At 44.3% G+C, this 21,392-nt stretch overlaps 1 protein-coding gene across 2 annotated transcripts in view; it reads right to left on the reverse strand.

Annotated features, from left to right (window-relative positions):
- Nucleotides 1–21,392, reverse strand: part of ZBTB44 (zinc finger and BTB domain containing 44) — a 119,884-nt gene that overhangs the window by 35,731 nt on the left and 62,761 nt on the right. For both annotated transcript variants that reach the window (XM_082273863.1, XM_082273864.1), the window contains exon 3: nt 10,474–10,558. In XM_082273863.1, the coding sequence (XP_082129989.1) occupies nt 10,474–10,558 (85 nt within the window). The remainder of the gene's footprint in view (nt 1–10,473; nt 10,559–21,392) is intronic.

Genomic DNA, 21,392 nt, shown 5'->3' on the forward strand with positions numbered 1-21,392 from the left:
CAATGTCATCATGGACTGTATTTCCAATGTAGAGAAGGAATTTGACACACAACCCGTTAATCGCTACCAGTGATCCTTACCGAGCACATATGAGCTCTGAGAGGACTGTAGCAGCTGTCTGAAAAGTAAATGTAAACCCAATCACTAAAATCTTACATAAGATTTAACATGTTAAAGCGGTTCTTCAGTCAGTCATTCTGCAAAAATAAAAAACTAAAACCGTAGCTGCTGATTTTAATAAACAGACACTCACCTGTCCAAGAATCCAGTGCTGTCCGTACCTGGGCTGGGTTTTTCAATGATCTTTGGTCGAGGGCACCAGTGGGTAGCCGGCTTTGATGCCTTGCGAATGGTTTTGCAGCCTTCTGGGAACTGTGACGTGTCCCAGAAGGATGCAGGCCAGGGGAGGGGGGACCTTCTGCTTGGATTGCCCAGGCAATCCGAGCAGAAGTGGGAGCAGGTACCTATTAAAACCAGGTACCTGCTGCCCACCCTTTTTCCCTAATATGTGCCAAATATGTCAGAAGGGGGGGGGGGGGGGGGGGATGATGAGCGAACACCCCTTTTTCGGTGAAGTTCCGCTTTAATGCAAATTGAAAAATAAATGTTATGATCCTGCTATGTGGGTTCTTTTTCAGCTACTTCCTGTTATAGGATGACACCGCTCTTTCCCAGTATCCCTTTTTGTTTCTGCATGGTCACCCTGTCACACGGGCTTCTAATGCAGACTACAAGCAGTCCTTTCAACACACATTATGGTACAGAAATGCCATGTAGCCACCACTGGAATGCATGTAGACAGAAAGCGGCTGCAAAAAGGCTGCAGGAGATCAGCAGCACTGAGATAGAACCTGACCAGTTATCGTCTCGTCTTTTCATCAATTTTGGAGGGAAGTCCAGTTCTTGGTAATGTCACTGTTGTGTCATATTTTCTCCACTTGATGAGGACTGTCTTCACTGTGTTCCATGGTATATCTAATGCCTTGGAAAATCTTTTGCACCCTCCTGACTGATCCCTTTTAACAATGAGATCCCTCTGATGCTTTGGAAGCGCTCTGCGGACCATGGCTTTTGCTGTAGGATGCGACAAACTAGAACAGCTGAACTTTATTTGGGGTTAATCAGAGGCACTTTAACCACTTAAGCCCCGGAGGATTTTCCTGCTAAAAGACCAGGGGGTATTTTGCGATTCGGCACTGCGTGACTTTAACGGACAATTGCGCGGTCGTGCGACGCTGTACCTAAACGAATTTGACGTCCTTTTTTTCCCACAAACAGAGCTTTCTTTTGGTGGTATTTGATCACCTGTGCGATTTTTTGATCACGCGCTATAAACAAAAAAAGAGCGACAATTTTGCAAAAATAGCAATATTTTTCACATTTTTTATATGAAATTCCCCCCAAAAAAAATGTAAAAATCAAAATTTTTTAACATTTTTGGCCAATTTGTTTTATGCTACCTATGTTTGGTAAAAAAAAAAAAAAAAAAAAAAAAAAAAAAAAATCGCAAAAAGCGTATTTTGATTGGTTTGCGCAAAAGTTATCGCGTTTACTAACAAAGGGAAAGATTTTTGTCATTTTTGTCGTTTTTTTTAACGCGTAATGGCGGCGATCTGCGATTTTTTTTGCGGTACTGCGACATTGCGGCGGACAGATCGGACCCTTGACTAACATTTTTGACACTTTTGGGGTTACCAGTGACATTTCTACAGTAATCAGTGCTATACATATGCACTGTTACTGTAAAAATACACTGGCAGTGAAGGGGTTAACTTTATTTGGGAGGGAGGGGCTGTGTGTGTCCCTAGGGGAGTGATTCTTACTGTGATTGGCTGTGGCTCTAGCTGTAAGGACACTGATCAACGGATCTACATACTAGATCCGTGTAATCAGTGTCTTTACAGCGAGGAGAATGACAGGTGGCTTGTTTACACAAGCTGCCTGACATTCTCCCTCTTCCCCCGACGATCGCCGAGTGGCCGGCGGACATCGGGTCCGCTGGTCACACGCGGGGGGGGGGGGGGGTGCGTGACCACGCGGGCGCGCGCTCGCTCCCCAGACCCTCCCAGGCTAGTGACGTTAATTAACGTCACTCTGCCTGGCAGGGGCTGACCGCCGCAGTAAATCTACTTGCGGCGGTCGGCAAGCAGTTAAATGATGGCGGGCGTGTACGGACTCCTATTTAAGAGGAGTTTGAATCTGATTGCTTAATTCTGAACACAGTTATATCTGAACACAGTTATAAGAGAGTGTACACACATATGCAACCACATTATTTTAGTTTTTTTATTTTTACTCGCCCCCCCCCCCAAAGATTTCAGTTTGTTGTTCAACTTAGTTGTACTGTTTATAGGTCGCACTAAAGGTGGAAAAAGTTCTGAAATTATTTATCTTTGTCTAATTTCACATCACAGAAACCTGATATTTTAACAGGGATGTGTAGAAATTTTTTTTTTTTATCCACTGTACCTGTAAATTCCTTATATTGGAGTACAGTACATGATATGTATTAAAAAAAAAAAAAACAATGGGTTATGCTACTATTTTATGTGATTGGACACTGGCAGAAACTTTTGCTAGGGTTGCCCTTAAAGTGTACCCATATAACCCTGCCCACTATGTGAGGCTTCAGTTTTTTTCAATTTCAATAGGTTTTTATAGAAAAAAATTAAAAGGTACAAAGCATGGTGTAAGAGAACTTTTTGAAATTTCCATGAAGATGTTAGACAGCTGGAACAAAGCTGCTGAAAATGCAAAAACATCCAACAGTATAAATAGCATATTAATAAACAAAACTTGTAGCTTGCAAGTTATGGCGCTTTTCCACTGCATGGAACTGAACAGTTAGGCTCGCTTTTGTGCTTTTCCACTGCTGGTACCACATGGTATGGTGTAGGAACGGTTCGGTACGGTACGGTGGCGCTTTTCCACTGCATGGAACCGAACGGTACGGCTCTCAAAAACAGTACCACCTCGATTGTGGTTCCAACAGGTACCATACCCGGTACCATATCCCACAATCCTTTGCATGCAGTCACTACTAACCACTGATTGGTCAGAGAATCCCACCCACCCCGTTGTTATCCCACCCACTTAACTTTAGTACTACTTTAGTGGAAAAGCAAACCCTACCGTACTGTACCGAACCGTTCCAACACCGTACCATGCGGTACCAGCAGTGGAAAAGCAAACCGGGCCAAGCAGGGCAGAGTAGAGCCGAGCCGGTACTTGCAGTGGAAAAGTGCCAATAGAGTAGGTATCAATGAGCCAGGTAAATTTGTTGCAGGCCGGAAAACAACAATAAGAAGATCAAGACATCAAGTCTGAATAAACAGAATGATCTACAACAAGGAAATAAGAAAGAAGGAAAGAGGAAGGATGTTGAGGCTCCAGTTTTTTTTTACAAGCAATATGGAGTAATCAAAACACAAAGGGGAGGGACCTGTGTCTTGTACTTTCCTCCAAGATAATAGGAATTTTGACTTGCTGTAAATTCTTTATCTTATTCGTACAGTACATAAGCTATATTCATAGATTATAAGATGTACTTAAACATAAGGGGTGAGCAACAACATAACCGACAACAGGCCCACAAGAAACACAAGCGTTTAGCAACCCAAAAAAACTCAAGATAACAGCTTGAAGCACCTCGTGACCGAAGCTTGCATCAGCTGAAGTCTAAACCTCCACCTTGGAGAACGTGTCAACAGAGGGCTAGGTGGTGGCCTTGCAAATTCAAGATACAGATGCTCGATGATGAATAGTCCAAAATAAATCAACAACCCTTGTGAGATGGGCTCTGATGGGAAAGGAAGAAAAATGTCTCTTAGGGGTGTAGACTCTAAAAAGTAGCTATCTAATCCACCTAGCATGATGGAGCAGGGTGTCCTCTACAAGGACCTCCAGACAGAACAAAAAAAAACCTCTGTATTGAGAAGAGGGACCATGGCTGCCATATAGACGGACAGTTCAGACGATATCCAAACATTGTGGGGCAATTTTCTTGTCATGGCCTGGGGCAGGACAGAAGGAAGGGGAGACACTTAGAGGCGGAAAGAGGAGGACACCTTAGGTAAAAAGGAAGGTTTAAGTCTCAAAACAACCTTGTTCTTGTGCAAAACAAGAAAAGGTCCCTTACAGGAGAGCTGCTAAATTCTAAGGGCGTCCCTGAAGAGGAGAGAGAGGTTTAAAGCTGAATTCCAACTTTCTTTTTACTAGAACTGAATGGAATGATCAGTGCCAGCACAGATTATACCTCTGTACCATGTTGATCTGATGTCTGCAGATCCTCTGATATTCTGCATTTAGTTGAGGCAAAGGGAACCCTCATGAGGAAGCAAAATGATGAGTGTCATTGTGACCCGAAGGGTCTAAGAGCTGGAACAAAAGGAGGCAATCTTCCAAGGGAGGAAGACTGACTTGAGCACAGGTACTCCAGATGGCGTGTGGGGTAGAAAGCGGACTTTGGAAAGTTGACTTTACAGTCAAAGGTTTGAGGGAGCTGGGTGGTCCATTGGCAGACGAGGAGGAGGAGTAATTCAGCAGGAGGTCATCCAGGTAACCTGTTACATGAATGTGCTGGGTACATAGAAGCGTCAGAAGAGGGACAAGCACTTTCGTGAACACTTGGGATGCAGAGAAAAGCTGAATGGCAACACCACAAACTGGAAGTGCTGATCTCTCCCAGCAAAACGCAGAAAGGGTTGGTTTGAGGAGAAAATTGGAATAAATCGATAAGAATCTTTTTTGTCTAATGATGCAAGAAATTCTTTTTGACTGGGGGAAGCAATAACAGGTGAGAAAAACAAAGATGACCAGCACTATGGACTATCTCAAAATTGAAAGATGAATAAATACAGGCGTAAGCAGCCAAAAACCAACCTCTAGCAAAAGCCAGGGGCACGATATATGTGAGAGAAAGGGAGTTTGTATATGGCGCTACCTGTTTAAGCAGTTTTTCTCCCACAAAAGGGGATAATGACCTCCACGCAAAAATGTGTGCACTAAACCAATAATACAAAAAGTATGTGCATTGCGATAAATGATGCAGTGGTAAGTGTTGGTGCAGTGGGTGGATTAGCATGCACCCCCTAGAAACAAAGTGCACAGTGCAATTAAAATGAATAATATAAGTGACTGCTCATACAAATAGAAGTGACTTCTTATATGGATAAAATCAATGAATAAAAAAGTGCATAACATAAAGGTGATAATTTATTGCCTGTAATGGTGCTGGTGAAAAGTGTACAGACAATACAAATTAAGGTGAGCCAACAGTAATAGAAATTCTCATTGGTAACAGGTAAAATTTATAAAATATAAAAACACCTTCCAGAATGTGGAGAATAGTGAAATTAGTGATTTGTAAAGAAGGTATGGTGAGTGAGGTGTCCAAAAGGTGAAACCAATAGGTAACGCTCTCTCACCCAATTATTTCTCTCCTGGGCCAGGGATGTATGGTAACTAGCCACAGAGAGAAAAGAGGATTCAGTCCGGAGTTCCTTTGGTCCCGGTGTCCGCTAGACAGCTGATGTGATCGGTCCGAATAGTAAGTTATCTACACTTGCCTCTGATTTTTCTACTGCATACTACGCCATTGGGGTTCCTTGTTCTTTCTGTTGAGCACCACAGATTTGAACATTCGAGGGAGGCAGCTCCTAGTGACCAAAGGAACTCCGGACTGAATTGAATAGGATTATCATTGGATAGAAATGTTGTACACGTTTGAAATGACAAATTGGATTTAGAGATCCAGGATGTTTTGGATCCACAGTGGAGCAAATGGTAACAGACATCACCCCCATTCCAAGGAATCTAAATGCCTCTTCATTGTGAGGAGGGCTTCTGGGAGGGCTTGGTGGACCCGAGGCTTGCAATAAAAGAAAAAGTGTTAAGTCTTGGTTTTGAAGTTAACGTCTGGGTAGAATGGAAAGACCCTTTCCTTGAGTACAGGTAGAAGCCGTAGGAGTCTTAAGCTTTTTCTTAGGAATACCTTTTCCCCAGTTACTTAATTGATGAATTTGTCAAGGGAGTCCACATAGAGGCATTCACCATCAAATGGTACGTGTACAGGACATTTCTTTCAAGCAGGTTAGGCAGACCAAGCTTTTAGCCAAAAATCCTGCACATGCGCACAGAAAAACATGATTCCCGTCACTTGTCAAATTACATTCTTAAGAGAATCAACACAAAATGGGGCTGAAAGGATCAGCTGTATTTGTTCCAAGAGCAGGTTCCTTGTCTTTGTTTTTGTGCCTTTACCAGTTAGCAATAGTCTGGCAAATGGCCCCAATTGCTGGCTGCAGAGATGGACCTGGAAAAGCAAATAAGGTCCTTAATAGGGCTTCAAAACACCCATTAACTGAATTCCTAAAAGAGGGACAATCCTCAATAGGAACTATAAGGAGTTTACTGAGAACTGAAGTGATATGATCCATTACAGAAGAGACCATTTCTTGAAAAGCTTGGGAAAAGCACATACCTTTTTAGGGTTAAGAGACTGGCTAAGTCTTTTTAGACATAGCCAGTCTCTTAGTACCTATAGGGGTTGGTTTAGGTTGTGGAGAATCAGGTGCAGTTAGGCAAAGATTATTGCACATGCCATCAATTAGTGTTTCCATAGTGGAAAGCATTTGACGCAAGGTCATAGGTTGTAACTCATAAGTTTCAGAGGAAGGAAAATGCTCTACTGCCTCTCTACAAAATCAACATCTGCATTACTTTCTTCCATAGCTTTCAGTAAAGGTTTCACTCCTGATTCTTATATAGGGTCTGGAGGAAAAATTGGGATGTGTAGCCTTTTTGGCCTCTGGAAATCAAACGTTCTTAAAGTATTGAAAGTTTTCCAAAGAATTTAGATAAAGTGACAGAGAATCCTGTTTAGTCAGACAGACCGCATAGTGTTTGCTTAAAAGGGAGCTAGAGCAAGATGGGGGAAGTGGTGTCAATATAGAACATTGCTCCATTAACAAGGGAACAGCTATCACTGTGAGAGGTGTTCTTTGCTTCCTGTAGGCCATCAGCAGAATGAATGTTATTCTGGCCCTTATTCTCAGCTTTCTTGTGCCTGTGATCTGCCATTGCTAGCATGAAGATCTCCAGTGGGCTACTCAGAATTCAGGTGTGTGGAATAGAAAGGGTTTTGCAGGTATGGAAATAGAGCTGGACAGGTTTTTGTAACCGTGTCTCTGTAGAAGATGGCTGCAGGAAAGCAGCAACCAACTGTGTGCTCTCGGTAGAACAGGCTGGTGAAAATACGTCACCTGGGAGGTGACACAATTACTTCATCCTTCTGAGAGAAGTTCAGATAGGAGGGGGAAAAAACGTAAATTTAAAATGTGCTAATGCTGAAAAAGCATTACGAGACAAACTGACAGGGATTACCACAATAAAGTGAATACCTCCTAATCCTCTGCCAACTAAAGCACATAGTCTTACCTTAGCCACAAAACTGGGCAAATTAGGGTCCAGGCCCATCATGGTGGGAGTACACCTAAAAGGGGTCTTCAGGGTATCAGTACCATAGAAACGGACCACCACCCTGGACCCGTATAGCACCCTGCAGCCAACTTCACACGTTTCACTTTTTGCTAAGGAGAGTGCCTAGCACAGAATCCAGTGCCCGCAGCAAACATTACAGGTGGCCCGCAGCAAACATTGGGGTCTAGGTATGGTCCCTGAGGTACACACCAAGGGTAACTGATACGGAAAATGCTGGGTAGTGCAAGGCAAAAAGTAGTCAGATGCTGACAGTGGTTTTAAAAGAAAAAGACGTTAATGGTTAAAAAAAAAAAAAAACACAACAGGTCCAGTACCTAAAAACGGTAGCAAAAAAAAAAAAAAAACTTGAGTTTATACAACGGACAGGGTTATATGGGTATGTTCAATGGGCAGCCCTAGCAAAAGTTTTTGCCAGTGTCCAAACACCTGAACGTAGCAGCAAATAACCCACGGTCTATAAATAGTGTACTGTAGGATTAAGATACATTTTTTTTTATAGTACAGTGAATCAAGTACCGTACATACTATTAAATTTAGTTCAGATCTACTTACAAATATTGACACTGTATCTCTTCTGTGTGGACATCAAGTTAGCAAACTATAAGGCCTCTTGCACACGATACTCCTGTTTTAGCATCTCCTTTTGGCCTCTTGCACACAATACTCCTGTTTGAGCATCTACTTTTTCCAGACCTTTTTTTTGTATGTATTTGCAAGTATTTGCGTGCATTGAGGTTTAAATTACTGACCGAAAATGCAGATTTTTCTATTTTATTCTTACTGAAGAATGCACAGCGCTTGTTTATGCACCTGTTTGCATAGGCACATTACAATTAATGGGCTGTATTTTAGCTCAAAAAGCTGTACTGAGCTTTTTTAAGCCGTGAGATGCTCAAACAGGAGTATCGTGTGCAAGCCCTTAATATCATCGAAAGATTAGTGTGCAGATCAGGAATATCCCAGTGTACAATAAAACCTTAGGGGAGATTATGTTCCCCAAACAGAAGGCTGCCAGCAATGATTGGTGAGAATTTGTGAATGGAAAACAGAATACATAGTGGGTATCCACCCTTGAGTACACTGCACAAATAGGATTATTATTATTATTATTATTAACGGTGGATCTCACATTAACTTTATAACTTTGCATGAATAGATTCCTGACATGTCATAGTGTAGTTTTTCAGAGAAGCTCCGCCTCTTTTCATTAACGAGTTTAGTTAAAAGAGAAGTACACGGTATGGGATTTTTGCTAATTTATTCTTACCTAGGTGGATACAGCACTGGTCTGATGCCGCATCTGTCCTCCGCTGCCTCTAAAACTGAGAACCAAGCGATCTAACACCGCAGATCGCTCAGTTCTCACAGCTCACTGAGGAGAGAGCTGCTGTCAGTCACCGCTCTCTGCTCTGCCCCCCCCCCCCCCCCACGCTCACTGGAGCGTTGAGCTGTGGAGGGGGTGGGAGCAGCCAGCTCAGGCTCTCAGCGTCTCGCTGAGAGGCTGAGCCAGGTGCCAGTCCAGGCATGTGGGTGGATCCCAACCCTGTGTCGGGATCTTGCCCGGGCCTGGACCGGCTGTGACGTCGGCAGACAGCCGACTTCAGCCCGATTTCTGCTGAAAACGAGTCACCGTCACAGGAGTGCAGAACGAGCTTTGGATGTACTACTTTGCCTAGGCGGAGATGATGGCCTCAGTCTGCTGCGGAAAGCAGGATACATTTTCTTCTTAGGGCTCTTTCACACGGGCGTTCCGTATGTCCGTTTTTCATCCCATCCGTTTGCGGATGAAAAACGGACATAATGTATCTCTATGTAAATACGGATGTCATCGGACGATCATCCTCTGACATCCGTTTTTTGTCAGTTCAGTTCAGTTTTTTTGAACGGAGGAGAACCCTATTTTTTCTTCCTTTCAAAAAACGGAACTGAAGCAAAAACGGATGTCAGTGGTGTCATCCGCAGACATCCGTATTTACATAGACATGCATTATGTCAGTTTTTCATCCGCAAACGGATGGGATGAAAAACGGACATACGGACCGGATGACACAAGTGTCATCCGTGTCCGTTACAAAAAAAAAAAAAAGGACCTGATCGGGCAAAAAAAAAGGAACGCCCGTGTGAAAGAGCCCTTAGGGCTCTTTCACACGGGCGTTCAGTTTTTTTTTGTCCGATCAGGTCCTTTTTTTTTTTGAAACGGACACCGGTCCGTCTGTCCGTTTTTCATCCCATCCGTTTGCGGATGAAAAACGGACATAAGGTATCTCTATGTAAATACGGATGTCAGCGGATGACACCACTGACATCCGTTTTTGCGTCCGTTCCGTTTTTTGGACGGAAGAAAAAATAGGTTTCTCTTCCGTTCCAAAAACTGAACTGAACGGACGAAAAACGGATGTCAGCGGATGATCATCCGCTGACATCCGTATTTACATAGAGACGCAAACGGATGGGATGAAAAACGGACATACGGAATGCCCGTGTGAAAGAGCCCTTACTTTGCTCTACCCCAGAGATCAAACTGCAACACTAACTTTGTAGCAAGTCACAAGGTGGGGGACTGCAGCAGGGGCTGGTCTGTGTCAGGCATTTGTGAACACAGCCAACAGGATTTACATAACTGTCATCTCAGTCCAGGGTGTAGATGGAAAACCCTGGATGATGGCCAAAAAAAAATACATCTCTGTCCTTCTGGAGGGAAAAGCTGATGAAAGACATTGTCATGGGGAGTACTGTGATCTTTCTGAGAGGAAAAAAAAATACCCGAGTGTTATACTGACACATTATTCAGCATGCAGCACTTAACCTGAAAAAATATATCTGATGTCAGCTTTACTTTCACTGGAGTGACAATAAAAATTAAGTATATAATTTTGCACAGGATCAGACATACATATAGACCAGAATAAACTTAGTTGCTCCATAAAGAAATAAAAAAAACATTTCAAATACCTGCACACTGCAGATACCTACCTGTCATCATCATCTGCATGAACATTGGTGCTTGCTGTTCCCTGGAGCGCAGGCAGTCCTTCCCCAACACCCTCATCGATGGAGCCTAAACACACAAGAACAAAAGCATAAGCTTAGAAGCGGAAGCTCAGGTCTGATGTACCATCCTAGCATTTGTAGGGCAAAGATATACATTATCAGATAGAGAATTAAAGGTTACTAAAGGATAAATTACAAATAGATCTGAGTGAAATCGTGTTTTTTTTTTTTATTATTCAAAAAGAAAAGAACTTACTGTAAAATTATTTTCTTAGAATACATTAGCCACTTGTCTGCCTGGGCAATTTTTTTTTTATTTTTTTTGTACACATTTTAAAATTTGAATTTTTTGCTAGAAATTACTTTAAACCCCCAAACAATATATTTTCTTACAGCAGAGACCCTGAAGAATAAAAATGGTGGCAGTTGCAATGTTTACGTTGCACGATATTTGCGCAGCTAATTATCAAACACATCATTTCAGGAAACAAAAACATTAAAATGAATTGTAGTGCAAAGAAACACAATATGGTATTCATTTTTTTTTGGGGGGGGAATATAAAAGTTGGGGTTGCATCGAGTTAACAGATACCAAACATATCAAGCCTTAAATTTGCATGCAACCATAAGGAAAAAAAAAAACGATGATGTCCAAAATTCTCCATAGGTGACACTTTAAAAGTCTTTACACCAGAGAGGCTTTAGAGCCAATTATGAATGGCCTCAGACTGACTGCTCTCATTTGGGCGTTCACATCCATACCACCCATGTGTAGAACCATACCACCCATGTGTAGAACCATACCACCCATGTGTAGCACAATTGTGTTTAAATACATTTTCGCACCCTATATTGCAAGTTTGCACTTGGGTGTGTACAAAGATGACAAGGGTGCTTTCAATTGCTTTTTAAATCTTTGTTTTTTTTCTTTTTGTAAACAATGATTTTATTTTTAAATGTAACTTTATTGCTACCACAAGGGAGCTAAAGGGGGGGGGTCTCTTAATAGAGACATCAGGGATCCATTAGGCCCCAGTGTCTCCTCTGTCCTCCACTGCAACTGATCAACCACGTCATGACAGCTGTGAACCCAGAAATGAAGTGATACACTTCCTGGGTTCATTATTCACAGGGCGCAAAGAAGAATGGATGTTCCCCAATCACCTCCTGCTCTCAATTCTTCAGCCATTTACCACAATCCTGGGTTTCCTGGAGAAGTGGAAGAGCCAGGGAACCACTGCTCCCTTTTACCTGCAGTAGAGGCCCTGAACTTACTTGAACCTAGAGCTACACGATTAATCGTTAAAAAAATCGTGATCTTGATTCACCCCCCCCCCCTCACGATCTCAAAACAGCATGTCCTTGATTCTTAGGCCTCATGCACACAGGGCGCTTTTGCAGTTGCTTTTAGGAGAGTCAGATGTTTTGTTTTTTTTTGCAGTTTAAAAACGCCCCTCCATGTTATTTTAAGGCCTCATGCACACACAGACGTTTTGAAGCTGTGGTATAGGTGTTTTTAAGCTGCAAAATAAAACCCAGGGCCAGCGCATTCTGAGGACCGGCGTTACAGCTGTAAAAACGTCTGACGCTGCTAAAGGCTGCTCAACGTTGCTTATACAGCATTAAGCCGCATCATACGTTTTTTTTATGTGAAAATCAATGATTCCCAATGGGAGCCCATTGATTGGAATGGAAGTTGCAGGATGATCCGACTTGTGGTGCAACTTGCTCTCTGAGGATCTTGAGGGGGAACTCCATGCCAAAATGGGAAAGAAAGGCTGGTGTGGGGGACCCCCCGGGTTCCATACCAGGCCCTTCGGGTTACTTCCGGTGAGTGTACACCAAGAATAATTGGAGATTTCGGCCACATGGGGTTTTCGCAGAGCACTGGCAGCCTATATACTCCGCTACATGCTATAATAAGTGCAGAGTGTTAGTCCGCCCACTAATTGTCACCGCCTAGGAGGCGGCCATGTTTTTGGTTACTAGCAGGCGGAGTAACAATTTGCACGAATTATAGCGTCTACCGGAGTATATAGGCTGCTGGTATTGTGTGAAAACCCCAAGTGATCGAAATCTCCAATTATTCCTGGTGTACACTCACCGGAAATAATGTCGTTCGAGATCTCAGCAAGTTGGAGTTTTCAGCAGGACACCGACAAATGTTTATCAACATTGTTAAGGCTGCTAGATAACTACAAACACAATGCTTTACAATGTATCTTTTCGTTCTTTTAGGCTACGTTCACATATCAGCGTAGCGATCGTGGGCAATTTTTTTTGCGCGATGTTACCGCGATTCGGCAGGCGGAAATCATGGCAACAAACAGTGTTTGGGGTGCTATTGCAAATCACGGGCAACGCATGGGCAATGATTTCCAGATGCATACTAGCTCATTATGCCTTTGTCTTTACAGGGGTTTTTTTTTCTCAATTTTTTTATGTGGGTTTACTGCCTCTTTAAAGACCCAACCTTTTTCTGACACTTGCTGCTTACAAGTTAAAATCAGTATTTTTTGCTAGAAAATTACTTAGAACCCCCAAACATTATATTTATTTTTAATAGCAGAGACCCTAGAGAATAAAATGGCGATCGTTGCAATCTTTTATGTCACAATGTATTTGTGCAGAAGTCTTTCAAACGCAGTTTTTTTTTGGAAAAAAAATACACTTTAATGAATTAAAAAAAAAAAAAAAAAAACAACAACTAAAAACAGTAAAGTTAGCCCATTTTTTTTTTTTTAATAATGTTAAAGATGATGTTATGCCGAGAATAGCGGGAAAATCGTGATTTGTTTTTGAATAAAGATCACGATTTTCTTTTACATTATTCAAAAAAAAAAAAAAAAAATATGGGCTAACTTTACTGTTTTTAGCTTTTTTTTTTAATAAAGAATCGGGATTCTGATTTTATCCAGAATCGTGCAGCTCCACTTTAACCCCTCAAATACTAGAACTTTTATAAACTTAGACAAGGGGTTTAGGAACACAGGACACATTGCCCTATGCTGCTGCCTTTAGTAGATTAGGCACTGGCAAACAAAGCTACATGCAGAGCTCAGGATGCCCCCTCCCACCCAAGCCTGCCTTGGATTTAGGACAAATTCACACCAGAACGCAGTGCTGGAAACCTGTGGTTTGTACGCGTTTTCTGCACCGTGTTCAAAATGCACTGCACTGCGATCTGCAGAGGAGGACAGTGTTAACTTACGGATACCCCAAACACCGGTCTCAAATGCATTGCATTTGCCTGCACCAGATTGCATTGTACAATAGTACCATGTGATTCGGGTGCAGTGCACTTTTTAAAGTAGTGCATGCACTATTTTTGGTGCGGTCCAGCACAATTTTAGCCCATTTATATGAATGGGCTGAAATCGTACTGCACCCAGATCGCATGTGAATCGCACAGTAACACACAGCTTGTTCCTGTGCGATTCATGGTGTGAACTGGCCCTTAAAGCAAACAATAGTAGCAAGAGTGGATTATAAGAACAGAAGAGACACTTGTGTTCCTTAACCTCTTCACACCTAAGAGTAAATATTTTGCAATATGAACATGCGTTAGGAAAACAGTACATATCAATACAACTACTTTGTGCATCCAGTGTTTTATTCAGGACAAATTGGGCTTTCTTATGGAAGTAAATGGTTGTGAATATCTCCTGATTTTTTTATATTATCAAAGGAAACTGGGCAAAAATAGTAAAAATAAAAAAAAGAGAATTTTCTTGAACTACTTCAGCTCCGGAAGGTTTTACCCATTAATGACCAGGCCATTTTTTGCGATACATGACTGCATTGCTTTAAAGGGTAACTTCACTTTCGTGGGGGAAAAAAATAGCAAATAAAGAAAAAACAATATAGCGTATACAATTGTGACATAAATCATATTGTACTTGAAGGTTATTAAAAATTACCTTTCCTTTTCAATCTGCAGCTGTTGTAATTTTCTGCAAGTGCAATACAATATGGCTACCTCTGGAGCTGTTCTGTATACAGAATGTATACTGACCACACCCCAGAAACAATTTTCTGCTTGTGCGATTGGCTCACCAATTTTCCCAGAAGTCTGACTAAGATACAAGTCAGATTTCTGGCATCCCCTGCAACAAAAATTTCATTTTTGGTGAGATATTCCCAATAGGAACACGTCTAAAGGGATGCAGACCAAGCAGCTTCCCTCATTAGTGCCCTGCAACTGCCACAGCTGATAGATAATTATGAAACCACTCCCATTAGACCCACGCAGCACAGAGGAACAAACAGGGATTTCTTCAGAACAAAAAGGATAGGAATCTGCAAAGCCAGCAACTTTACAGCAGGATGGAAAATCGGATCGGTCCTTGGGACGGCAGATCCTCCCTGGGAGGGAGCTTCCAAGGAAACATCGGCAACCAGCCGCACCTGATCAACGTACCAAGCCCGACAAGGCCAGTCCCAAGCCACTAAGATGACCATAACCCCTTCTGCCTCGATCCTACGTAATAGTCTTGGCAGAAGTTCGAGAGGAGGGAAGGCGTAAATAAGCAGATACTGACCCCACGGGGCCACCAGCACAAAAAGTGGCATCCGCCAGAGGATCCCTTAACTGAGTCACAAACCTCTGCACCTTTCTGTTGAGCCCAGATGCCAACAGATCTACCTCAGGGGTGCCCCACGGGAACACAGCTGATGAAACACCTCCGGATAAAAGGGGCCACTCCCCTTGGTCCAACGCTTACCGACTGAAGTAGTCCGCCTGCCAATTTTCCACCCCGAGAATGTGTACGGCGGAGAGGGCTGGAACAAACCATTCCGCCCACCTTAGCATGCTGGGTACCTCCAGAGCTGCCAGGACACTTATTCTGTCCCCTTGGTGATTGACATAAGCCACGGCCGTGGCACTGTCCGATAGAATGCGCACTGGACAACCCTGAAGATGATCAGACCAATGATCCAGACACAGTCTGATCGCTCAGAGTTCCAAAACATTGATCTGTAGTCTGGACACTTCCAGCATCCAGATCCCCTGAGTAGAATGCTTGCCCAGGACGCCTCCCCAGCCGAACAGGCTGGCATCCATGTTGACTACTGTCCAATACCAGGGGAGGAAGGATTTTCCTAGCAGAAGCGCCGGAGAACAAAGCCACCATATCAGGGACGCCCTCGTTCCCTGACTGCAGAGTATTGTCCTATTTGGTCAGAATCGTCCTTGCAGGGACCTCATATGGAACTGTGCAAAGGAACAGCCTCAACAGTAAACACCATCAGGCCCAGCACCCGCATGCAAGTCCAGAGGGATGACCATCGGTTGGGACAACAGGAGGCGAATCGCAGCCTGCAATTTCTGAAGTTTGTCCAGAGGTCGGAGCACTCTGGCTAGGGCAGAATTCAGAGTCAGGCCCAGATAGTTCAGCGTCATGGACAGAGCCCAAGCAGATTTCTGAAATTTCAGAATCCAGCCAAACTCGCAGAGTTAGTATTGAAATCTCCAGGTTTTCCACCAGAGCAGAGGGAGACTACTCACAGAAGGAGATCATCCAAGTAGCCCAGTAATGCAATCCCCCGTTAGCGTAGCAAGGCTAGCACCTGGGCTAACACTTTTGTGAAGATCCAAGGAGCAGAGGTGAGACCAAAGGATAACGCCACAAACTGACAATACTCCTCTCCCACAGCAAAGTGAGAAAACGCTGGTGAATGGCACATATTGGAATGTGTACCCGCACAAAGCAGTTGAGCGCCTTGAGCTCCAGGATTGGACGCACTTTGCCTTCCTTCTTTGGGACTGAACAGGTTTGTGTAAAAACCCTGAAAACGTTCCCAAGTCGGAAACGATCTGGGGCAGGCGAAAATTGGAAGAAAAAACCTTGCTGGGAGACCAGAGCGAAACCCGATCTTGTAGGCGGAGCGAAAGACTTTGTGGACCCATTTGTCTTGCCCAAGGGAAGTCCACAGATCCTGAAACCAGCGAAGACATCCCCCCACCCCCGATATGGATGAGGACGCACCGAAGGAACCTTTTCCACTGGTCTGGAGAAGCCAGAGCTTGGCATGCCAGACCAGGTTCATTTAGATCCTCCTGAAGAGACCCTGAAAGGTTTCAAAAAAACTTTATGAACTGAGAAGGAAGGCCTACATCTACAAAGAGATTCCTTGCCCTTAGTAGCCTGCGGAAGAAAAGTACTCTTCCCCCCCACTGTGAGACTTAATGATGTCATCCAGGGTAGCTCAAAACAGGCGATCTTCTTGGAAAGGAAGATCAGTCAAGGACTTTTTTGAAGTCTGATCCACAGACCAGCACTTGAGCCAAAGGCACGCCGAAGGACCACTGCCAAAACAGAGAGGCGAGCCATCAGGGGAGCTGCAGCCAGAAAATCAGAGACAGACCAGAGGAAAGGGCTAAACAGTACATTTGCTTTGCCTGCATTCTGAGTCAGCCACCACGGTGAAAAATTTTCCAGTTGTTCTGGTATAACCACAGATATCTCCTCCCTGTGTTACACAGAGAAGGGGGCAACACTTGAGGGGGCAAACAAGAATCCTAGGAGCATGTAGAACTGTAGCAGGGGACACTGATCTGGGCTATTGGTGACTGAACTAGGGCTCGAACATGGCAACTAGAACTCTCTTCCTTCTCACCTGTGCCCTCTCCTCTATCAGTGCCGAGCTGTCCCTCTCTGTCTATCACTGTGGGGGCTCAGTGCAGAATTAAAGCCTAAATTTATGAAGAATTTTTTTTGTTTATGGGATGTTTTATGGCAAAACGTAAACAAATATTGTTTTTTTTTTCTCCAAAATTTTCAGTCTTTTTTTATTTATAGCGCAAAAAAAAAAAAAACAAGTGGAGATCAAAATATCACCAAAAGAAATCTCTTTTTGTGGGGAAAGAATAGATTTTTTATCTTACCGTAAAATTCTTTGATGTTAACTGACGGATACAGCATCATATCTTCATTTGACGGATGGGTTATGCTGCGCTTCCTAGGAGTAGGACACTAGGCGGAAAAGGGTTACCAAAGTTAACAGAGCTTAACTACGCCTATGGGGCAGTTCCAGGTGGTATACTCCCACTTTCTGCTCTAGGATCTCAGTTTTGTACCAAGCAGTGTGAGAAGAATACATAACCCAACTCCAGAGGGGTGGGTGCTGTGTCCATCAATGAACATCAGAGAAAAGGATTTACAGTAAGACAAATATCCGGTTTTCTCTTTCGTTCATTGATGGACACAGTGCCATATCTTCATTTGATGGATGGGATGTCCCAAAGCAGTATCAGCATGAGGGGTAGGAAACAAACACTGCAAGAAACAATTCCCAACAACCAGGTAAATCAGGAGCTCAACCAGGAACAACTGGAGCTCACGTACCAGAGAAAAACCCCCTCAAGAGGCAGAAGTCTCTGCCACAGCAGCCTGCAAAACCTTGTGGCCAAAGGCAGCATCTGCAGATGCAAAAATATCCACTTTATCCACTGACGCATGATGACAGAAGGCCCAGGAGGCACCGAGCACCCTTGTAGAATGCGCCTTAACAGGGAAAGGAGGAACCTGACCCTTAATGAAATAGGCCTGCACCACCGTCTGCCTGATCCATCTGGAAATGGTCATAGCAGACACAACCTGTCCTTTACAAGGACCCTTCAAGGAATCCGATTTCTGAATGGATTCAGTTGCCATCAAGTACACCCTGATGGCCCGAACCACATCCAACAAATGCAAACCAACCTCCTTCGGGTGCTTAGGCCATAACAAACGTAACACAATGTCCTCATTCAAGTGAAACCTTGAAACGACCTTAGGCAGGAAGGACTGACAGGGACGAAGTACCACTATGTCCCTGTGAACCACCAGGTAAGGCGACCAACAGGACAACGCAGCAAACTCCAAAAACCTGCGTGCAGAAATAATAGCCACCAAGAAAGCCACTGTGACAAGGCAAGTAAAGGTATTTCATGAATATTCTCAAACGGCGGTCTTTGAAGGACCGACAGTACTAGGTTGAGGTCCCACGGAGGCACTAGGGACCGCACCAGGGAAGACAAATGGCAAAGTCTCTGCACGAATGTGCGAACCAAGGAATTGCCAATTGTCTTTGGAAGAAAACTGCCAAAGGCGATATCTGGCCCTTAATGGTGCCCAAAGCCAAACGCTGATCAACGCTTTTTTGTAAAAACTCCAGAAGACGTGATACCGAAAGAGGAGCTGGGGGAAATCCCCCAAGACTCACACCAACATATGCTTTTCGAACTCGACAATACATTTTTTCAAGAGGTAGATTTTCTAGCTTTTAACAGGGTAGGAATCGCCGATTCTGACAAATCCCTATCCTTCAGTACCTGGCTTTCAATAGCCAGGCCCTTAAAGCCAGCGACCATAAAGCAGGATGGAAGATCGGTCCTTGAGACAGAAGATATTCCCTGAGGGGAAGCTGCCAGGGGGCATCGGCTACCAATCTTACCAGGCCCGCGTACCAGGACCAACAAAGTCAGTCTGGTGCCACCAGAATCCCTTCTGCATCGATTCTGTGCAAAAGTCTTGGCAGAAGTTGTATTGAAGGAAATGCATGACAAATCAGACGATACCGGCCCCAAGGGGCCACCAGGGCGTCTGCAGCATCCGCCAGAGGATCCCGAGACCTTGCAACGAATCTCAGAACCTTCTGGTTGAGACGAGAAGCCAACAGGTTCACATCTGGTGTCCCCCACCGAAGACACAGTTGTTGGAAAACTCCCGGGCGAAGGGATCATTCGTCCGGACACAGAGCCAGACGACTGAGGTAGTCTGCCTGCCAAATTTCCCCCCTTGGAATCTGCACTGCCGATAGTGCCAGAACAAGATGTTCCACCCACTGTAGAATACTGGCCACTTATTTTGCCGCTAGGGCACATCTGGTGCCCCCTTGGTGATTAATATATTCCACAGCCGTGGCATTGTCCAATTGAATCCTCACTGGACACCCTCGCAGATGATCTGTCCCCAGGGACAGGCAAAGCCTGATGGCTCGAATTTCTAGGATGTTGATCAGCAGACTGGACTCCTCCGGAGACCAAAACCCCTGGGCTGAATCCGTGCCCAGGACACCCCAAATGCGGAAAGGCTGGTGTACGTAGTCACCACTATTCAGAACAGGGGCAGGAAGGATTTTCCTATTTTCCTTAACGAAGCGCCAGGGAACGGAGCCACCAAAGCAGTGACCCTCTCCCAACCCGACTCAACAGGATCAAATTGTCCAGAGACTGTGGATTCTTGTCCCATTTGGTTAGAATTTCCTTTTGCAGAAGTCTGGTATGGAACTGAGCGAAGGGAACGGCCTCGAAGGTGGAAACCCTCAGACCCAGCAAGTGCATGCAGGTCCTCAGAGAAGACCAACGATTGGATAACAGTGGATGAATCGCTCGCTGCAATATCAATAGTTTTGTTTCTGGGAGAAACACCTGGGCTGATGCTGAACCCAGAGTCAGCTCCAGAAAGTCCAACTTGTTGGACGTAGTCAAGGCTGACTTTTGAAAATTCAGGGTCCAGCCAAACTCCTGCAGAGTTCTCACCATTATGTCCAGATCCTTCTTCAGGACTGATGACTATTCCACCCTCAGAAAAAGATTGTCAATGTACCCCAGAACCAAAATCCCCCATTGTCTGAGTAAGGCTAACACCTGGGCAAAAACTTTTGTGAACACCCGAGGAGCAGAGGCAAGACCAAATGGTAACGCCAAGAATTGATAGCGCTCCTCGTCTATTACAAAGCGAAGAAAATGTTGATGCCCGATCTAATTACCTAAATCGTAATATGAAGGTAAGCATCCTTGATAATCGATGGAGGCTAGAAAGTCCCCCGATGGAGAAGCCACGGCTGAGCGAATGAATTCCATTCTGAATTTTTGAACCCACACAAAATGGTTCAGGGCCTTGAGATCCAGGATAGGATGAACCTTCCCTTCCTTCCTGGGAACTGTAAAGAGGTTTGAATAAAACACCTGAAAGTGTTGAGACTCTGGAACAGGGGCTATCCCCCTTTGTGACAACAAATTCTGAACCGATCCGAAAAGGCCTTAAAGCCGATCCGTGGACAAACGGAAATTAGAAGAGAAGAACCTTGGTGGGGGCAAGGACCGAAACTCGATCTTGTAACCCATTTGTCTTTGATTGTTGAGATCCGTGGATCCGGAAGAAACAAAGACGTCAGGGTACCTGACCTGACCAAGGTGCTGAGAGAGCTCCCCTTGCGGCTCAGTGCGGCACACCCCTGAAGGTGGTACAGAAGGTATAGTGTCCAAAGTGGCATGGGTTACCAGCAGGATACAGATGAGTAGAGCCGATGGACTCCAAAAGCCTGCTGGAAGAACTGGAAGCACAGCAGGGTGGAAGTCTCTAGAAAGCTCTAGAGAAGCTAGGCAACCTTGTGCAGCGGTAAGTCCAGGCAGATGGTCAAGCACAGAAAGTCAATCCAATGGTAAGTCTTTGGTAGAAGAAACAGGAACAGGCCGAGGTCTTTAGGCAGGAGAAGGTAAAGAGATCAGTAGTGTAGCTGGGTTCATGCACAGGAGACTGACAGAACAATGGAGAGAATTCCTTGAAGCAAGCCAGGGTCATACACAGTAGATCAGCAGGAGCGAAGTTGGTGAAGAGAGCCAGAGAGTCAAGCCAGGAGCAGGAAATCAAACAGAGTCAGGAGCAAGCAGGACCACAACAGACAATCCAATAGCAGAATACAGGAGGCACAGGAACACGGCGAAGCTGTTGATAATCCAGCAATGAGGAAGATCCCACAGCGACCTTTTATAGGCCGGCAAGAGGCTGTGTCTGTCAAGCATTGCGTACGCGCGTTTGCCAATTCTCACAGCCACAGGGATGCACTGAGTGCGCTCATTAGTACTACTGGCAATGCTGCCAGCTCTCTTTCTGCCATTTTCCTGACACCCC

This window comes from Pelophylax lessonae, assembly GCF_965119305.1.
Source record: "Pelophylax lessonae genome assembly, chromosome: 12".
NCBI classification, from domain to species: Eukaryota; Metazoa; Chordata; class Amphibia; order Anura; family Ranidae; genus Pelophylax; species Pelophylax lessonae.